This window comes from Montipora capricornis, chromosome 12 (genome assembly GCF_036669925.1).
Source record: "Montipora capricornis isolate CH-2021 chromosome 12, ASM3666992v2, whole genome shotgun sequence".
Lineage (NCBI taxonomy): Eukaryota > Metazoa > Cnidaria > Anthozoa > Scleractinia > Acroporidae > Montipora > Montipora capricornis.
The window spans coordinates 24,685,561-24,704,197 of NC_090894.1; the positions used below are offsets into that span (position 1 = coordinate 24,685,561).

General features: G+C 40.3%; 3 protein-coding genes across 7 annotated transcripts in view; 1 reads left to right on the forward strand and 2 right to left on the reverse strand.

The window, feature by feature from the left end:
- The window catches only part of LOC138026355 (tetratricopeptide repeat protein 28-like), a 23,675-nt gene extending 22,243 nt beyond the window's left edge, over nucleotides 1-1,432 (reverse strand). For 2 of the 5 annotated variants that reach the window (XM_068873676.1, XM_068873672.1), the window contains exon 1: nucleotides 1,016-1,148. The gene's annotated coding sequence lies outside the window, so the exon portion shown is untranslated. Of the gene's footprint in view, nucleotides 1-516; nucleotides 569-589; nucleotides 652-1,015; nucleotides 1,149-1,370 lie in introns of those variants that run through there. The other 3 variants (XM_068873673.1, XM_068873675.1, XM_068873674.1) reach the window with 3 other exon arrangements.
- A 5,667-nt stretch (nucleotides 1,433-7,099) lies between these two features.
- On the forward strand, nucleotides 7,100-17,533 carry LOC138027957 (uncharacterized). The gene is made up of 6 exons (XM_068875594.1): nucleotides 7,100-8,524; nucleotides 9,549-10,151; nucleotides 11,539-11,667; nucleotides 12,421-12,531; nucleotides 13,855-14,330; nucleotides 15,162-17,533. The coding sequence occupies exons 2-6, from the start codon at nucleotides 9,632-9,634 to the stop codon at nucleotides 15,336-15,338; spliced, it is 1,413 nt and encodes a 470-aa protein (XP_068731695.1). The 5' UTR covers nucleotides 7,100-8,524; nucleotides 9,549-9,631; the 3' UTR covers nucleotides 15,339-17,533.
- Nucleotides 15,609-18,374, reverse strand: LOC138027956 (trehalase-like). Its single transcript, XM_068875593.1, has one exon. It carries the CDS (start codon nucleotides 18,331-18,333, stop codon nucleotides 16,486-16,488), a length of 1,848 nt encoding a protein of 615 aa, XP_068731694.1. The 5' UTR covers nucleotides 18,334-18,374; the 3' UTR covers nucleotides 15,609-16,485.
- Nucleotides 18,375-18,637: the final 263 nt, after the last annotated feature.

Sequence of the window (18,637 nt, forward strand, 5' to 3'; positions counted from 1 at the left end):
CTCTACTCCGCACCGAGAGATTTTCTCCGGGTACTCCGGTTTCCCCTCTCCTCAAAAACCAACATTTGACTTGATTTGTGTTAATTGTTAATTTCAATTTACAGTGTCGCCAATTAGTGCTTCAGCGCTAGAACGACTCGACACTTAAATAAAGTTCCTTTCCTTTCCTTTTTTCCTTTCACTCGAGCAAACTGCGCAACTGATTAGAAAGGCACTTCAAATTGAACACGGATCGAGATGAAATGACTGTTCCATTGCTCCAAACAACTGATAGTTTCGTTCCGGGAGGCTCAAAGTTGTGATGGAAACCATACATACAAGGCTCTGGTCTTGCTTAGCTTAAAGTAAAACTTAAAAGCGAGTAGACATTACGGATTTGTTATGGCTGAAATATTCAATGCATTCTTACTCGATCGTCATTTGCTTTGTGCGAACACCCTCCATTTTGAATCTAAGCGGATTAAAAACTAAAACCTTCTCTACTCAAGATCAATTCAAGATACATCATTTACTTACTCTCTCAACGTGTAAGGAAAGAATGCAGGGCAGTATATAGTTCCACGATCACACAAGAAACAATGATAATTACCTTGCAATATTCCTTGAATCGTTACAAGCTCTTAAGCAGGAATAATGGATCCCGCCATGAATGAATTAATGGTAAGTAATTTGTAAATTGTTTGCGTGCATGCGTCAGTCACAACCAGGAGCTTCTGAATAATCGTGATCACTCCAGGAAATAAACAAATAGACATAAAAAGAATGTGTGCCGACATAGTTACTAACTAATCCAAAGTACAGAGAAAACGTAACAACAGGAGCCCAGTAGAAAATATTCAGATTTGGTTTTATTACCCATACATTACTTGTTCTTGTTATTAAACAATGAGTAACAGTGAAAACTTAAAAGGTGATGAGACATTATGTGATTCTCGTGTACGACTAATTAAAGAAAAGAAAGCATTATAGTTCGCTCAAACAACAAACAAATAATTAATTGGGAGTGTCTCATTACCTTGCAATGTCCTCGTTGGAACGGACTGAGCAGAAACCCAAGGAATCCAGCTACAAATGAATTAATGGATAAGCAATATCGGTGGATTGTTTGCGTGCGTCCGCGCGTCAGTTACAACTAAATGACCGTGAACGTTTTACAAACTTTATGTAAAAACAACACCGATATGCTTTCAAGCATTAATTGAAAGTATAGAGAGCACAGCAGGAAGCAAGTAAAACGTAGTCAGAACTGGTTGATTACGCATCAATTACTTGTACCTCTGCACACATTCCTTTCGTTCGTTTCCGGAACGAAAAGATAAAATATTTTGATTCGGCTCACTCTATTTGTCATATTTTGAATTTCTACTCACCATGTTTACATTACCAATTAACTCCGCGATGGACTAGCATCCCATCCAGGGGGGAGTAGAAGTACTCCTAGTCGCTTCATGCTACCAAACCGGGATAAGCTCCGGCCTGATGGACCACTTGGCTCGTATGATTGTTTACATTATCAATTAGAATGGAAAGGGATAACTTTGGATTTTTCAACAGTCTGTCTCTTCAGTCTAACCCAAAATCATTCAGCTCAGGCAGCTAAAGCTTTTTATTTGTGACCCATTTCCGGGTCACAAATAAGAGCATCGGGCTGCCATGCGGGAGGTCGTGAGTTCCACTCCGGCCGGACCAACACTCAGGGTCTTAAAATAACTGAGGAGAATGTGCTGCCTTTGTAATTACATCTGCAAATGGTTAGACTTTCAAGTCTTCTCGGATAAGGACTGTAAACCGGAGGTCCCGTCTCATAAGCCATGTTGGAAATTACATAGTATGGGACGTTAAAGAACCCACTCACTATTTGATAAGAGTTGGGGACGTAGTCCCCGGTGTTGTGGTCTGACATTATCTGGACGGGGGCATCTCTCACTTCCTAAAATAAAATTGTAAACTGTGTAATAAGCAGTCTGGCTTAAGTCCCCCGAAAAACATTGTAAATTAGTCCTGAAAAGCCCCGAGGGGAGAGACTAATAGCTTCACTCACACACTCCGGCACTCACTCATTTCCATCGCTTTTGTGTTCGTCACGTTTGCATCTTGCCATACGTCAGGTGAACGTGTTCATGAATTTGCTTTTGCATCTCGAAGATGTTATTGCAGTTGAAACCCGGCAGGTACAAAACACAGGTCTCAGGTCTCTGTTTAACATGACTTGTACAGAAAAAAACTTAAACATGCATTAAAGCTAACCTTAGACCTAATATTAGACCTGAAGGAGAGTTTTTTGGACCAAGAGGAAATGCCAGGTGCATAAAAGTAGCTTAATTATATTTAGCCCTCATAGCACAACTCACTCAGTTTGAATTTGGTGAAAGTGCCTTTTATTTCTTCTTTATTCGATTTTCCTTTATCGCGTGATTAGCCTTAGTTCACAGTTTCGAATGTTATTTTGGTAGTTTTCTGTTCTTTGAATGTTCAAGCTACAATCCTAGACAAATTGTGGAGACACTTTCTATTTGTCTCTCCATATGAAAACAAATTTCTTTGAGTGACATAAATCTGCCATTTACGAGCTCCGTTCCCCACAAAACAATGTTGTTTGATACCTCGGTTACTTGCACTTCTCATAAACAACTTTGCTTTAGGTGGGGAAGGGAGAGGGGGGTATTTTAGGGCTTTTATTGTAGTTATTGTCAAGCGGACAAGTATTCAGGAGTATTCAGACTCTGGAAAACCCAAATATCCCTTACATCTCCTTTAGATCACGTAAAATCAGGCGCAAGCGCACTCAATTGGAAACTGCTTGTATGCATTTCGAAAGCCACTTACAGTGGACACCTTTATTTGTAGCCTGCGCGTCTGGCAGGATTTAAACCTTCGAGAGTCGCATTTTTCGTAGCGGAGCCGCGTGAAAAATTGTAGCGTCTGAGATTTGTCAGTACTCGCAGCTTTACGCGTCCCGCGTAACTCTCACGCATACATTAATCCCGCAAGCTGCGCGGGTAATAATAATTGAAACTTATATAGCGCATTTTTCATGGCGAACATGATCAAATGCGCTTTACAATTTAATAAAATAAATAAAAATAAATAAAATTACAAGCAGTTATAATTAAAAATAAATCAGTGTATAGATAATAATAATAATAATAATAATAATAATAATAATAATAATGATAATAATAATAACAATAACAATCACAAGGTAAGCAATAAATATTTGACGAGTTAAAATGTATAAGAATTACAAATTAAAAGCTTGTTTAAAAAGATGTGTTTTGAGCTGGCACTTAAAACTTGAAAGAGAGTCAAGGCTAGATATTTTACAGGGCAGATTGTTCCAAAGCTTCGGGGCTGCGTAACAAAAAGCTCTTCCTCCAAGTGTTGAGAGTATCTTGCCACTAGGAGTCTCAAGCATAATTCTTTCGCTAGATCTGAGTAAATATCTAGTTGATGATTTCCGACTGATCAATTTACAGATATAGTCAGGTGCCATGCCGTGAATAGCTTTAAAGGTAAAGAGCAGAATTTTAAATTCAATGCGATACTTAATTGGAAGCCAGTGAAGCTGATATAAGACTGGTGTGATATGACTGAACTTCGGTTCCTTAAAAATTAGTCTCGCAGCTGCATTCTGAACTCTTTGTAACTTTTCAATTTGTACTTGACTGTGGAAGTCGGTAGAGTAAGCTGTTACAGTAATCTAATCGGCTAGACACAAACGCATGAATTAAGGTCTTGTCGTCAATAAAAACACCGAGATTTTTCACAACTGACGATCTCATTACATCAGAATCGCTCACGGTAATCGAAGAAATATTAACTTTAGTTAACTGTTGTCGGGTTCCTATGATAAGAAATTCCGTGTTTTCATCATTGAGAAGGAGTTTGTCATGTTCCATCCACAAGCGTATGTCCTTTATACAATTTTGCATGGCAAATGTAGCTTCTTGTTGGCTAGACAACACGTCAGGCCTGAAGGAAAGATATAATTGTGAATCATCCGCATAGCAATGAGAGTTTGGAAGATGTCTTTCAATTACATGGAATAGTTTTGAAGAGTAGATGATATATAATAGGGGACCTAGACAGGATCCTTGTGGAACACCCCAATCAACAGAGCAACTGTCAGAGAGAACACCGGGAATAGAAACACGTTGTCTTCTGGCCATCAAGTACGAGGTAAACCAATCCAATGGTGCTCCAGAAATTCCAAATGAAGTTTGAAGTCTACGCAGAAGTAAACTATGATCGACTGTATCAAAGGCTGCGCTCAAGTCTAATAAGACAAGTAGAACAGCATGCTGAGAATTCATTTTCATCAGAATATCGTTAGTAACTTTCAAAAGTGCCGTTTCTGTACTATGGTTCTTTCTGTACGCAGATTGTAGCGAAGGGTAAAGATCGTGTTTTTTCATATGATTGTCAATTTGAATAAACACAGCTTTTTCAGTTACTTTTGAAATGAAGGAAAGATTGCTTACAGGCCGGTAATTCTTGAAAACAGTGTCAAGACCAGCCTTCTTAAGAGTTGGCAAAACTAAGGCTTCTCTTCATGCTGAGGGAAAATAACCACTATCAAGTGAAATGTTTATCATTTTAGTTATCACTGGTAGAAGGACATCGATACATTTGACTAACAGAGGTGTGGGTATCGGGTCAAGAGCAGACGATTTCTTAGCCAGATTCATAATAATGCTATGAGCTTCTTCTTCTGTGATTGCTTGGAAACTGCTAAATGACGGACATTGTGGATCCATAATGGGAGAACAATCTTGACAATCTTCAGTTGTACACTCTTTGAATTTGGATCTTATATTACTGATCTTTTCGACGAAGAAGTTAGCCATCTCATTTGCAAGCATCGTTTTACTAAAATGAGGAGGAAGTGGAATCTCACAGTTTTGATTTAATAATTGTTTTGAGACCCTGAAGAGCTTTCCTTGATCCGAACTGTTTTCTTGTATGAGGTTCTGATAAAAATCAAAGCGCGCCTTTTTCATCAAATTTGTAGCGAAGTTTCTTGCAGATTTGTATGCAGTTAGGTCATGTATGGAGTTTGATAAACGCCATCCTTTCTTCGCATCCTTTTTGCGGCTAAAATCTGATCATTATACCACGGGATGCGTCGCCTTTGGGGAACGATTTTTCGCTGAGACGGAGCATGTTTGTCAAGAACAGATGTTAGAGTTCTATTGTAACAATCTACAAGCTCATCCAACTCCCCAGGGGTGTCTTGACAGACTTCGGAAGCTGCTAGATCACTGCAGAAAGAGTCCAAGTCAATTGATTTAATTTTCCTGTAAACTCTTTCCTTCAATATGATTTTCGGTTTAGTTGCTCTTAGCGTAGTTAATACGGATATATGATCTGAGAAAAGATGATCCGTGACAGGCGAGCCGCAGTTGATGGAATCTGATTGACGCGTGATAATTAAGTCAATTGTGTGCCCAAGTTCATGTGTTGGATGAGTAACGTGCTGACAAAGACCCATTGAATCTAACAGGTCTAATAATCTTGTTGCATCGGGATTAGCTGAGTCATCAACGTGAACGTTGAAATCGCCAGTAATAAGTAATGGTTCAGCTGTGAGAATCAAAGTTTCCAGATAGTCTGCAAAATCAGCAAAAAAGGTGCTTGTGGTGACAGGGTGCGAAGGCGAATAGGGTGGGCGGTAAAGGATGACAAGTCGAACTTTAAACGTGCCAGATGAAACAATGAGCTCTAAATATTCAAATGAACGAAGTTCCTTTGCTGCAAATTTTTGAACATTCAAGTTTCCTCTGAATAAAAGTGCAATTCCTCCCCCGCGACGATTATTTCGCGAATGGTCGATAAGCTTGAAACCAGTGGGTGTAATTTCTGCCTTGTGAGCGTCGTCATTTTCACTAAGCCATGTGAAAATATGTAATATTCTGAAGTTACCATGAATCTTGTTTTTTTCATAGTCTGGGTGGTCGCGATATCAATGTCACTCAAATATTGGAAGAGCTAAAACGAGTGGTGACCCAGCCATTAATGAACGAAGACAGTGCTCTTGTTTTGAACGCCGGAGTACATCTTCTTAAGAGCACAAGCTTTAACAATTATCAGAAGGTTGTAAGAGGATTTATCAAACTGTTAAGAGACAATTATCGTGGAAAAGTAGTATGGAAGACAATACCTTCTTTAGGAAGACAAACTGAGCTCTACACCGGCTGTCGTCGACGCTTTCACACTGAACAGGTATAGATTGCTCGTTTTCTCTTCGGTTATATTATGGATTATCGATAATTCCTACCTTGTTTTTTTATCTTTTATCGTTAATTAGGGACGCAGCTCGCAAGACTCACATTGTGGTAGCTCAGAAAATAAGGAAAAAACGTTATATCCCTATAGAGTGGATTCGAACCACTGAAGAACTCCTGTGCTTTGTAGGAACGGCTTTTTTTTGATTCACCACTGAAGATGAACTTTCAAGACAGAGTTTTTTTTGTCTTGCATAGAATTTTGCTGCCTATCAGGCCTGAACGTTGACCCAAATATATTAAGCTTTGTTGGAAGTTTGCACTTCCTAAACGTGTTTCTTAGCGAGTACACAAGGGAGGAAAGAATCAATTCACATTGTTAAAAAAATGGAGTATTGCAGCTTAAGATGTTGTAGTAAAGTGGTTAGTTGAAAGGGTCTGTCAGCGAGCATTCCCTGGTTTGAGTCCCGGGTACAGACATTTGGTTTGTCTTAAATGCTTTTTCCATATAGCGAAAACAAATACCAAAGTCATTAATTACTTCAACCGACCACAGCAGGTGCAAAGAGCGCAATGAACCAATCCAAATTCATAGCAATTCCGTGTTACTTGCTCCAAGCGCGGGAAAAATCGCGCTCAAGTCGCGATTGGTTTGGTTTTCCTTTTCATTGGTTGATAAACCGGCGCGAGATTTTTAGACCAATCACTGAGCGTAGTAATTGCAATCCCGTAATTACTTTCGAAAGTCATTGAAAACTGCACTAATCCCTATTAAACACTTTGTGTCTTAAATAAGCAATTGGAAAGAACAGAATTGTTGTGGGTTGTAACTGAAACCAAAACTAATTTGTAGTGATCTTATTTTTTTTAGGGAATTCGATTGTTCAACGCCTACGAGATGAAAAGAATGTGTGAAGCTGGTATTCCTGTGCTAGACATTTATCCAATCAGCGCGTCTTATGCAGATGGTACCTTTGATGGAATACATTATCCACACTTTGTATTTTACCCTGCCGAGGAGGCACTGGAGAAATTCTTCATGACCTGACCAATTGTCAAAACAGTGAGATGTCATAAAAAAACAACATTTACTCGTCAGTGTTTCTCAAAACCTGAGTTGTTCGAATGGCTATAATGTTTAATTCGCTTAACGACCTCTGAAGGAAGTATATCGCTGGCTGATTTTCCCTTCTCTTTTAAGTTATTCTTGGCTTTGGGATAAGATAGCCATGTTGGTGTTAAAAACAAAATTTTTACCACAATTGCTTGTAATCTCGCAATCTGATTGGCTAATTTGCCGTTGTCGATAAGAGTCTAGACAACGCTGCTCGCGTCATGCTTGCGTCAATTTGTCACGCAATGTAATAGCCAATCAGGAACGCTCATTTCGGGAAATAAACCAATCACATTGCGAGAAAGTTATAGACAACGCTTGCTCTTTCTTTGAGTTATGATTTTGGTCACGCTCTGAAATAAAAACTCTCTTTGGCGTTGAATATTGTGGTAAAAAACAAATCGAAAGTGGTTCAGCGTTGTCTGTACTCTTATCGACAACGATATTCGTCATCACAGTGGTCAAAATGTTGTGGACTCACGAGGTGTAGCCGAGTGAGTCTTCAATAATTGCATGATAATAGAGCCAAATTCTCAAAAGACTTTTTCGCTATTTTTAGTACACCAATTAACAACATGACCGCCATGAGGTCAGGTGCAAACCAAGGATAAGATGTAAACAAGCAACAGATTCCAACATTTCGTGTTGTTTTTGTTTGCAGAGGACGTTCCAGAAATGTACCAAAATGTTAAACGCATGGAGTTCGCAGTTTAATTTATTTTCAGCTCTTGCTTCGCTTTTTATTAGAGAGTTTCAGAAACGACGACGGCTGCGGCAACGAAAACATCTCGTTAAACTATTATAATTATAACTTCGCTCCATCGTAAGAATCTCGTGATTATTTTCACTTGTAGACGTAAAAGGTTTTAAACAATGCGCGCGAAGTATTCAATTACTCGATTGGTGCAAGCGATTTTAAAGTAAAAATAGAAGATGAAGGATTAAATGTTGCTTGTTCACGTTGTCGTCGAAACAAAGATTTTCCATGTACGTACTTGACATTTGTAAAGCTTGACTGGTTTCCACTTCTTAAGTTGCTTGTGTTCATAGTGCAATCGAGTTAGACGTATTAAAAATGAATAACGGGCAGTAAAAGAAAACCTGTAACCAGTAGAAAACTGAGGGAATCGCCAAATTCGCTGTTTTAACAGAAGTCGACGTCAGTGAGAAAAACTCCTTGACAATGGTAAGTAGGCCTTTTTCTCATCTAACTTGTATTTCAGTGACCTCAGTTTTAATTCGTTTTTACAAGTGACTTAAACCTTGGTTCTGAGATTGAAGAGTAAGTAAACATACAAGACAAACTATGTTTAACTCTGTACAATCTTTTTACCGAGTAGAGGGTAACAGCTTCTCGGAATGCAGTACAATCAGTATGGAGAATATATCTGTTTACAACAATTCTTTTTCCTATCAAAAGCGCTAAACACTGGAACACTGATAACTCACTTGGTTTTGTCTCCTTCAATAGACAAATTTCGCCTCGGATTGTTTCGTACTTTAATGTACGAATTCACATTTATTTCTCGTATTGTATCCTTAGAATACTGGTGTACATTTGACAATGATCTTGTAAGTTTTTATGTTCACCACTGTTGTTTTTTCTGTTTTCTCGTTACTGGATGAAGCTCTGATCCTGCTGCAAGTTTGTTAATACCCCATTCCCCTCATCATTGGCTTTACGTCTTAGACGACACAAAGCGCGGGAAAATGTGCATGTGCGAGCCACAATAGACCATTTTCGAATTCTAACGGCTGGACTGGATCTAGCATGAAATGGAGGCTAATGCGGGCAAATCTTTTCAAATGCAAATTAATTTGCCCGCATTAGCCTCCATTTCATGCTAGATCCAGTCCAACCGTTAGAATACGAAACTGGCCTATTGGTTTTGGTTTTACTTCTGGTCCCAGTTGTTCGAAGGGTGAATAGCACTATCCACTGGATAACTCAGTCGGTTTTGCTAGTGTTTATCCGCTGGATAGTGATTTATCTGGTGGATAGCGCTATCCACCTTTTGAACAACCGAGGCCAGATTGGTTGAAAAAGTGGCGCGAAGACTTTGAATCAATCGTTGGGTGAAGTGATGCTCAATTGAAAACCGCTCTATAAAGGAACACTTTACGAAAAGGCTGACAGTACTCGATTTATGCATATAATTACTTTTGCGTATTAAAAACGCTATCTAAATCGTCATATTCTTGCAATTCAGGACCATTGTACACGGGAGAGTGTTTTTTGCAACTTCTGCAAGGACCAAGTGTAAAGCGCTGTTTTGGGTCTCTGACCTGCGCAATGAGTATACTCTCAGTGGTCATTCTTACATATTTGATTTCACCACGCTCATGTGCACAAGACGACATTGAAAACGAGAAAATGACCTACAGAAAGAATGTTGTGAATTTCAAGCTCAGCTGGTGCAAAATGCGCATGCACAGATATGACTGGAGGAACGTGATTGGTCGATGCTTACAGCACATGGAATGGGATGCAAAACCGCTGAATGCGAAACTCCAAACGGAGGCTCATAAAAGTTTTGTGAAAGAAATGGATATTCGACCTGCCGGTTTCTTCAGCAAAATTTACATTCAGTCTGTCTCTGTGAAAAATGTGAACAAGACCACTGGAGGAGATTCTTGGCGGGTCAACATACGGGGACCATCCAATATGGCTGCCACAGTATATGATTTGAGTAATGGATTGTACAAAGCTGTGTTTTTACCGCAAGAACCTGGACAATATTGGGCCGAAATAATTCTAGATTATACCCTATGCGAGGGGCTAAAAGACCCCCCTCTTGACTGGTTTATTCGAGGTAAATAAAATTTGTACGGTACAATAACAACATGTTAACGTCGAATACAGAGTATCGTATGATCTCCCTGTTTTTTTATTTTTTCATTTAATGTCTGTAGTGTCTAGAGTGTAGTATTTCAAAAACTCTTTCCCTTATAGTGTATCTACGCGTTTTACCGTAGTGGGCCTTTGATTTTTGGCCGAGCCCGTTTGGTCCTGATAATTTATGACGTCAAAGAAGTCAATAACAGACCTTTTTGCAAATACGGCGGCCATTTTGAATTCTGCAAGTTACTCCTTTGACGTCACTAGTTACCAGGACCCAACTGGCTCGGCCAAATTTCTTTGGGTGCAAATCAGAGGCCCGCTAAAACGCGTGGATAAACTACGAAGGAAAATTTTTGAAGTACTGCACTCCATACTTTAGATATATAAACGAAAAGCTAAAAACGAGGAAAGAAATAAGCGTCATACGGACTTCAATAATTAAGAGGGTGTTGTGACCCATTATGTTCACACACTATTGTAAAGCCAATACAATTTCTCTTGATTAAGCGCACGCAAAATTTACTGTCTGAATTGGATCTTAACATAACAAGCATTTGACATCACAAGAATTTCCTCTGAAGTAATAAACGCTGTAAGCAAAGGGATAGCGGACAGACATATCTACGGCGGCCCCAAGACAATACTTTTTGATTAGTCTTCGGCAGAGAAAATATCGCTGACCAGGTGAATGAAACCAGCAGTCCTTTAACACGATCTCTTCCTCAAATAAAGGATGATTATTTTTCATTGTTAGCTTGCTCCAAATGCAGTATTATCCTCCATTTAGATTACTCTGTCCCAGGACTTGTGGTAGCAGATAATAAGAAAAAAAGTAAATTTAGTCCTGGGACATGCAGGAAATAAACCCGGATCACCCACTTACTTTGAAGGAACTGTTTTCATCCACTATTATTTACCAAAGCTAATTAGTATATAAATAAAATCATTGCTGAATAATGGTTAACTTTAAGGCTTGATTTTAAAATGGTTAGCTTTCTCTTGACGTTTGGTAACCGACATTTTTCAATTTGTAAGCTTGCTTCTTAGCGGGTGTTAATACGCGTTTACAGCGGCATTTGGAAGAAAAAATTATTGACGTCTTCGCATTTCGTGACGTGGTAGTCTAGTGGTTAAGTTAAGGGGTTATTAATCAAACGTTCCCAGATTGGAATCCTGCGAGTTCAGACATTTTGGTTCGGCTTTTAAAAATATATGTTCATTTACCATGGTCCCTATCAAACTTTCAGTGTCCAAAATGAACGATAGTACCTCACTTGGAGCAAATCGAAAATTAAGAATAATCCTTCAATTGAGGGGGAGAAGTCGTTGAGTTCTTGACAGGCTGTCTCTCTCCCCAGGCTGCCGACATGGTTCATTTCAGCATCACGGGAGCCTGGGTAACAGAACTCATGATTTCTTGCAGGAACCATTGGGAGGTAGAAAAATTGAGTTCTCCGTTCCTTTAGCAATGAGAATGATGACAAAAGGTGAGACAATTGCAGCATCGTGTTCGAAAAGTGCACCTTAACATTACACTTAGTACGGTATCTACTATTGTTATTGCGCATACGTTCTGCGCATCTCTCAGTCGGATTTCCTATCGGCGGTGCTTATCAATATAGGGATATTTTTGCGTGGGTCAAAACTATGCGAAGTAAGCAGAACTTAGCAAGTGATTTCGGTATCCAAAAAGAAAATTGGGGGTAACCACGCATACATTGCTATAAATTCTAAATAATCGAGAAAAAAATGTCAAAAGACAGCCAGCGGACCACCAAACGCACCTTCCAAAATCATTAGTGAAATACAGATTGAAAATACGAGCTGTAGCTTAAACTATTTTCTCGCCATTTTCTAAAAAGAAGAGAAAGAAAAACTGAAAAAAGGAAATAGTTTACAGACTGCCATGCAAATCGAAAAAGAAAGCTGGTGCACCGACTGCTCGAATCGGTGTCGAGCTTGTAACAAACGAAATGACAATTTCCAACTGCATTGATTTTTTTGGTTCGGAATACCGTTGTAGCTTGGCCAAAGTTTCAAAATCTTTGAGGGTTATAACATTTTGATTGATCAATTTGTGCGATGAATGGGGCAGACAGTGGAATTATTTTTATTGAGCCACATCGTAGTTCTGAAATTCTAAGGTAAAGATCCAAGGATGACTAAATACGATTATTTGAGCTTCAACTTTAAGTGTGCTTGACATGGTAAGAATTTTCACTCCCTTAATCTTTCAACAGAAATGGATGGTTTCAAGGCTGTGAGCCAAATTGCATGCCGGGAGAAATGCAAGCTGCTGTTGGATGGATTCGGCGCATGGGCAGATGAGCAGTGGAGACCACATCAAACAGGTACCTATTGTTACAGGCAGTGTATGCAAATACTATTTGAACAAAAAGGGTAAGTTTTCAATGGAAAGGACCTCTCATTGATAGCAAAACAATGGAGAACTAAAGAAAGACCAACGACGTAGGCTTCATCATAAAATACAACTTCACGTTATTGCAAATATTTCTTTGTTTGAAGTAGCCTGTTCCAGGCTTTCAGATAGTCGGGAAAACGAAAACAACTGCATGTGCAAAGCGAGAGAGGACTTGAGTCGAGGACCCAAGCTCCCACTCGCTTTTCACACAGTTATTTTCGTTTTCCCGACTATCTGGGAGCCTGGAGCCTCGTCCTCTTCCATTTAGCCGTTGTTTAGGTGGCTAGAAACAGTTTCAACCCTTTCAAGAAAGCATACTATTTAGATGTATTGACTCTGCAACACTGCACCACCAAACAACTATGTTGTGGATCTTGTAAACAACAATTATTGCTGAATTAAATTAAATGCGCTAAGGAGCAGTCGTGGCTCAGATGGCTGGTGCGCGGCTTTCGGAGCGAGAGGTCTCTGGTTCGATCCTCGGTGACTTCAACGTCTGTTTCGACTTTCCTCTGATCCGTGTAGCTATAGCTTTAAATCCCCTTAAAGGGAGCACTGACAGAGAGAGGGGGTAAAGGGCGAACCGTCGGCTTCCATTGATACCAGCCTCGTCGTAGCTGAAGGAACTTTCGACGTTAAATAAAGTGACTTTACCTTTTACCTTTACCTTTAATGTGACGTAGCCGGTTACCTTAGCAACAGGAAAGCCATCCAACAGCGCTATATATCTTGCCTTAAATTCTGATCTGTCAAAAAAGATATCTGTAACCCCATTTTTTAATTGGCGGAAGGTGATTAGCAGGTTACCTCTTTGAGAAAATAAAGAAGATTCTCTAGAGCGGATCTTAGCATGCTGATCACTTTCCAGGCATGAAAACTGGGTCACCGAGTTCGTTTTCGAGATATAAGCGTTGAAAGACAAAATATAGGGTGTTTTAGGTGACTTTGTTGTTGCTATGGTGATGTATTACTTGACAATCTAGCACTTCACGTTACACTACACTCCATTCAGTTAACTCTGTTTGATGATTAGAGCAGTTTGTTGAGTAATAACTGGTGTTTCTACCATAACGTTAACGTTGCCGTTATGTGAAGAAGTGTGAAAGATTCGGTTGCTTAAACTCTACCTTAGATGTATTTATTGATGAACTCAAAGTAGTTAGAGAAAATACTGTGTCTCTTGTTAATTAGGGGTTTAACAAAAAACACTGGTAGTTTCAGCCAAATTTACGACACCCTTTCTCTTATCCAGGTCTTCCTATGACTTTGGGTAGATCCGGACATCAACAAGGACGCGGTGTACTTTGGGTATACGGCGATTCCCTGAACCGATATTTCTTTCAGTCCATTTCGAAGAGACCTCTCTGCTGGCAAGTGTTTCGGGCCTGCTACCACACAATGTTATGGGTATATGTGCTAACACAATCCGCCGCAGACGAGATGAGCTTGATGTTTGGTGGGAGACCTATAAGTATTTCAAGGATACTTAACGAACTCCGAAATGTGGTTACGCGCTTTGACATGGATCAAGACAGCGCTCTTATTTTAAATGCTGGAGTGCACTTGCTGAAAAGCACGAGCTTTTATAATTATCAAAAGATTATTGACGGCTTTATCAGCGTACTTAAGCGATATTACCGAGGAACGGTGATATGGAAGAGCACCACTGCGATCCACGATCAGAGAGAACTGTACAGCGGCTGCTACAGGAGATTTCACACTGAACAGGTAATGTCGCAGGAATACCAAGCAGACTAATTTTCAGTTAGACTTAACTGATTAGAGTGTAATGTGATGTGCTAGTTTTCTACCCCACATGAACCATGTGAGCGTTAGACCTACTAATGGAAATGGGCTCAGACAAGGACAGAGAAAAACCCTGACCAGGGTGACGTCATGACGTCAAGTCACGGTAGCCATCTCAGTTGGCGCCGCAATCTAATACAGGCACTTATTAAGGTCTTTTGTTTTAAACTAGCGAAACTCATTTTTCCAGTCAAGTAAAGATGACATCTAGGTTGTCGAAAAGACAGTCACAAGCAATCGTTCGCTAGACAACACACGGACGATAACATTCCATTCTCGGATCGAACCATCATTTTCAATCTTTCGCTGCATACATGGGCTACAAAGAAGCATGACACCCCAAAAGCGATTGTTGATGTAAAGGATCTTAGTTTTGTCCACCAGAAATTAAAAGTCATCCAATCTTTGAAAAAAATGTCATAGTTATCAAAAGCAAGACAAATGGCGAAAGGGGACTTTCCTTGACTACTAGCAACATTAATAAGTGTCAAAGATTGGCGAGATGTGGTGAAACTCCAGATGAGTTGGTTGACTAGGGTGAACTCTTAGGGTGTAAATTACCGCTTCTGTTAGTCACGTTGCAAGAAAGACCCAGAATTGCTAAGACTGAGAATCGAGGGTTGATAAGGACTGAACAGAATGCAACCTCGTTCCCAGGGCTTTTCCGCCCACCCTCTCCTCGGTGGAGAAAAGCCCTGGAAACGAGGTTGAAGATGAACCGTTGTTTTACTGTCTTCATAATTTTGTTTTCAGCGCGTGCAGCTTTTTAATGCCTACGCCAACTGGGCGATGTGCAAGGCCGGGTTCATAATTATGGATGTATTCCATGTTTCAAGCTCCTATCCAGGAGGAACCGTGGATGGTGTGCACTTTAAAGATTTTGTCTTTACACCTGCGGCTGACGCTGTAGAACGATTCTTCCAGACGTGATAAAGGGTCTTTTTAAATCACTCATTGTATGCTTCCGCTTGTGAAAGCGCAAGATAGGTCGCGGTGGCCTTTGCCTGGGTGTTTGCGAATAACCTGTTTTAAACGAGGAGAAAGTGGCACCCGAGCAACGCCCTTGCGAAACGTCACTACAACAAATAAAGATCAATATTTCGCGATCTTTGTTTTTTCTCGTTTACGTTATATATAGTTTCCTCCATCGTTGGGGTTTTTGACACAAACAACGAGTGAATACAACCACGTACAAAGAACTTTCTATGTCTTGAGTTGTTTATTATACATAAGACGAGAATTTTCATTGAAATAGTTTTCTGAACGCAAATAGAACCAAATGCAAATTTAATTCAATTCACAAAGTACGATTTGCACGAGATGCACGAGTGATTGGTTTAGAAAGGCCTTTACGCTATCGTTGATTGGTTATACTTCCACACGTGAAAGAGCTGTACACCATTCTGATTGGCTGTATAGGCTTTTTTCACATGTGAAAATAAAGCGTATAGATTTGTACAAATGAGCTTTATGGAACAAAATCCTCTTTTTATGTGTAATAAAAAGTAATAGTAGACTATATAGCGGTGGTATAAAACTAAAGGATTGGACGACACAACTGACACTTGAAGTCTTCTTTTAAGTAAATTCTATATAATGTATTGTCCTGAAAATAAATTTGAGAAGATTTGTGGCACGTGCTGATGTAGGATTTGATTCGCTCATTTTATTGTCTATTTATGCAGTGATATAAGGTAAGGTTTTGCTTTCGGCTTTGCCGCGGGGCCCTTGCTGTATTAAAGAAAAAATTATAGTCAGTTGACGTAGACTACTCCATGCGCCCATACATTCGGGCGACGAAGGGGCCCGATTCCTTATCCCGTCCGAGGACATTTTTACATCAATCAATCAACTCGCTCATAACTTTTCAGGACAGCTGCTGTTAAACTTGCGACCGCAATTGAACATTTTCATAGAGTAATACCGTTGACACATTATATTGGCGCTTCTCGTTCAAGTGGATCATTCAGACACTTCAAAATCTTCAAACGGAAATGTACTTCAAGGAAAAAAATCATCTATGGCAGTTTTGTAACGAACCGGCATTTCTACTTCACTTGGTACATTGGTTGCTCATTTAGAATGAAAACAACAAAATGACGAAAATTCCGTTGAGGAAGACAGGAAAAATGCCTTTTGAAAAGCAGCCATTGCTCTTGACATATTTAGTAAGCTCTTCCCCACTGTGCAATTCGGCCGGATAGCGATTCAGCAGATCAAGTACCACCCCATTGGTCCATCCAAAGCCTACCTGAATGGAATACTCACCCCCTCCCCCTGGGGTACCCTGCACGCTAACGTTGAATTTCTCAAACATATGTCCTGCTGATCTCCAAGCCTTGTAGTTAGTAGTAATCCACTTCTGGGCGAATTTAAGAGCTTGATCCTTCATTTCTTTATCACTTGACTGTGCAAAGCCAGCTATTAGCATATGCTGGAGCGGTGGCCAAGCGTTTGGGAAATCCCATTGCTGCCCAGACGGAAAGAGGGAAGTCGGAAATCCTCCGGGGTAATCTAGAACTTTCAATCGTTGGAGTGTACGGAATACATCCATTTCCTGGTTCACATCTCCCTGATGCACGCCTGCCCAAAGAGCAACTACACTCGAGGCGTAAAAAGATTGCCTCTTCTTTTTCAGCTGACGATCATAATCAAGCCACAGACCAGTTTCATTGTCCCACAGTACAGCTTGTATGGCGTCCCTACGAGCTTCGCCATATCTTTTATACATGTTTACCTTGTGCGTGTTTCCAGCGAGACTGGAAAATTTCATTAGCAGTTTTTCGCAGTAGTATAAGACACTGTTAAGATCTGTGGGTACAATCTGGCGTGTTTTCGTGCTACTAAGCGAGCCCTGTCCTGTACTGGTACGATTGAACCATCGCGTAGAGAAGTCCCACCCACTTTCAGCTGCCGATGCAATATCCTGATACAGCGTCGGCTTTACATCGTCTGGCACACCTTGCGCTGTATGGACATCTTCGAAATACGATTCAGGTCTTGGCGTATCCATATTAGCCGCGTAGATCGACAGGTTATATTTTTGACCTGAAGAAATCTCAACTTCAACTGTGCGATTTTGTCTCCAAAAGCTGTACTCTTTTTCTAAGGTGTCTAGAATCGACTTAACATATTCTATATCGCCGGTGTAATTCAGGTACAAGTCGACGATTGGAATTAGAAATGGAGGCTGACTTCGATTCGTGTAGTAAATCCGACCACCGTTAGGCACAAAGCCAAATGTCTTGACAAGTTCAATGAAGTTGTCAATCATTCCTCTGGCGGTGTCCTTCATCTCGCAAATTAGCAAACCATTTATCACCCAATACGAGTCCCAGTAATAATATTCCCTGAATCTACCGCCGGGTACAATGAAAGGATTTGAGACAACAATCAACGAAGACCGATCGGGACTTCGGCGCGCTTCGTCGCTGATATTTCTTCCAAGTTTCCTCCATAGCCCATTGAGCTTGGACGCGAAATCCCTGAGATTTAAGTCTTTGACCTTTCCGATCATTTCAGGCTTTTCTATCCAATCGGGCGGTGTCCACCCCTCCAAATCATGTCCTTCGGGATGAAAATTTTTCGAAACAAACTCAGCTACTTGGATATTTGAGACATTAGGTGAAAGAGCTTTGAAAGCTTGCAGTACTTCCGCTGCGTCTTTCTGTAATCTCATGTCAACGAAAGTCTTGGAATCGTTGAAAATGCGCGCCATTTGTACCGTGCGCAGAAGGTTTCCACGGCAAAAGATCTCACTGTTGCAGGCTGGCTTTTCGGAGTTTACAAGAACAGCCTTCAGGACGAAAGGAAAGAAAATTAGGAAATGGAAGTAGTGGCACGACCCCATCTTATGCTGTCTCCGCAATCTTGCGTGACACTGCGAGACTGTCACGGTTTTTATGCAGAAGATGAATTTTTGCATCGCACACTGGCGGCTAGCTTCCAATGCAGACAAAGCAGCCGGATGTCGATGAAGGCAATGCAGTGACATCTGGTGACATCTTGCCAAATAAAGATCAGGTGGTGCCGATTGCAGTTGCATGTGTTTTTAAGTTTTTAAGTCTTAAAAAACTTAAAAGCATCCTGTGAGTTGCAATTCGTTTGCAAATAAGTGACCGGGTATTCAGCAGTGACAGCAGAATTTCATTGATGTTTGTATAATAATAATAATAACAATATGCATAACAAAATTACTCCAGTCTGATTGGCTAAGAGCAAATCAAACG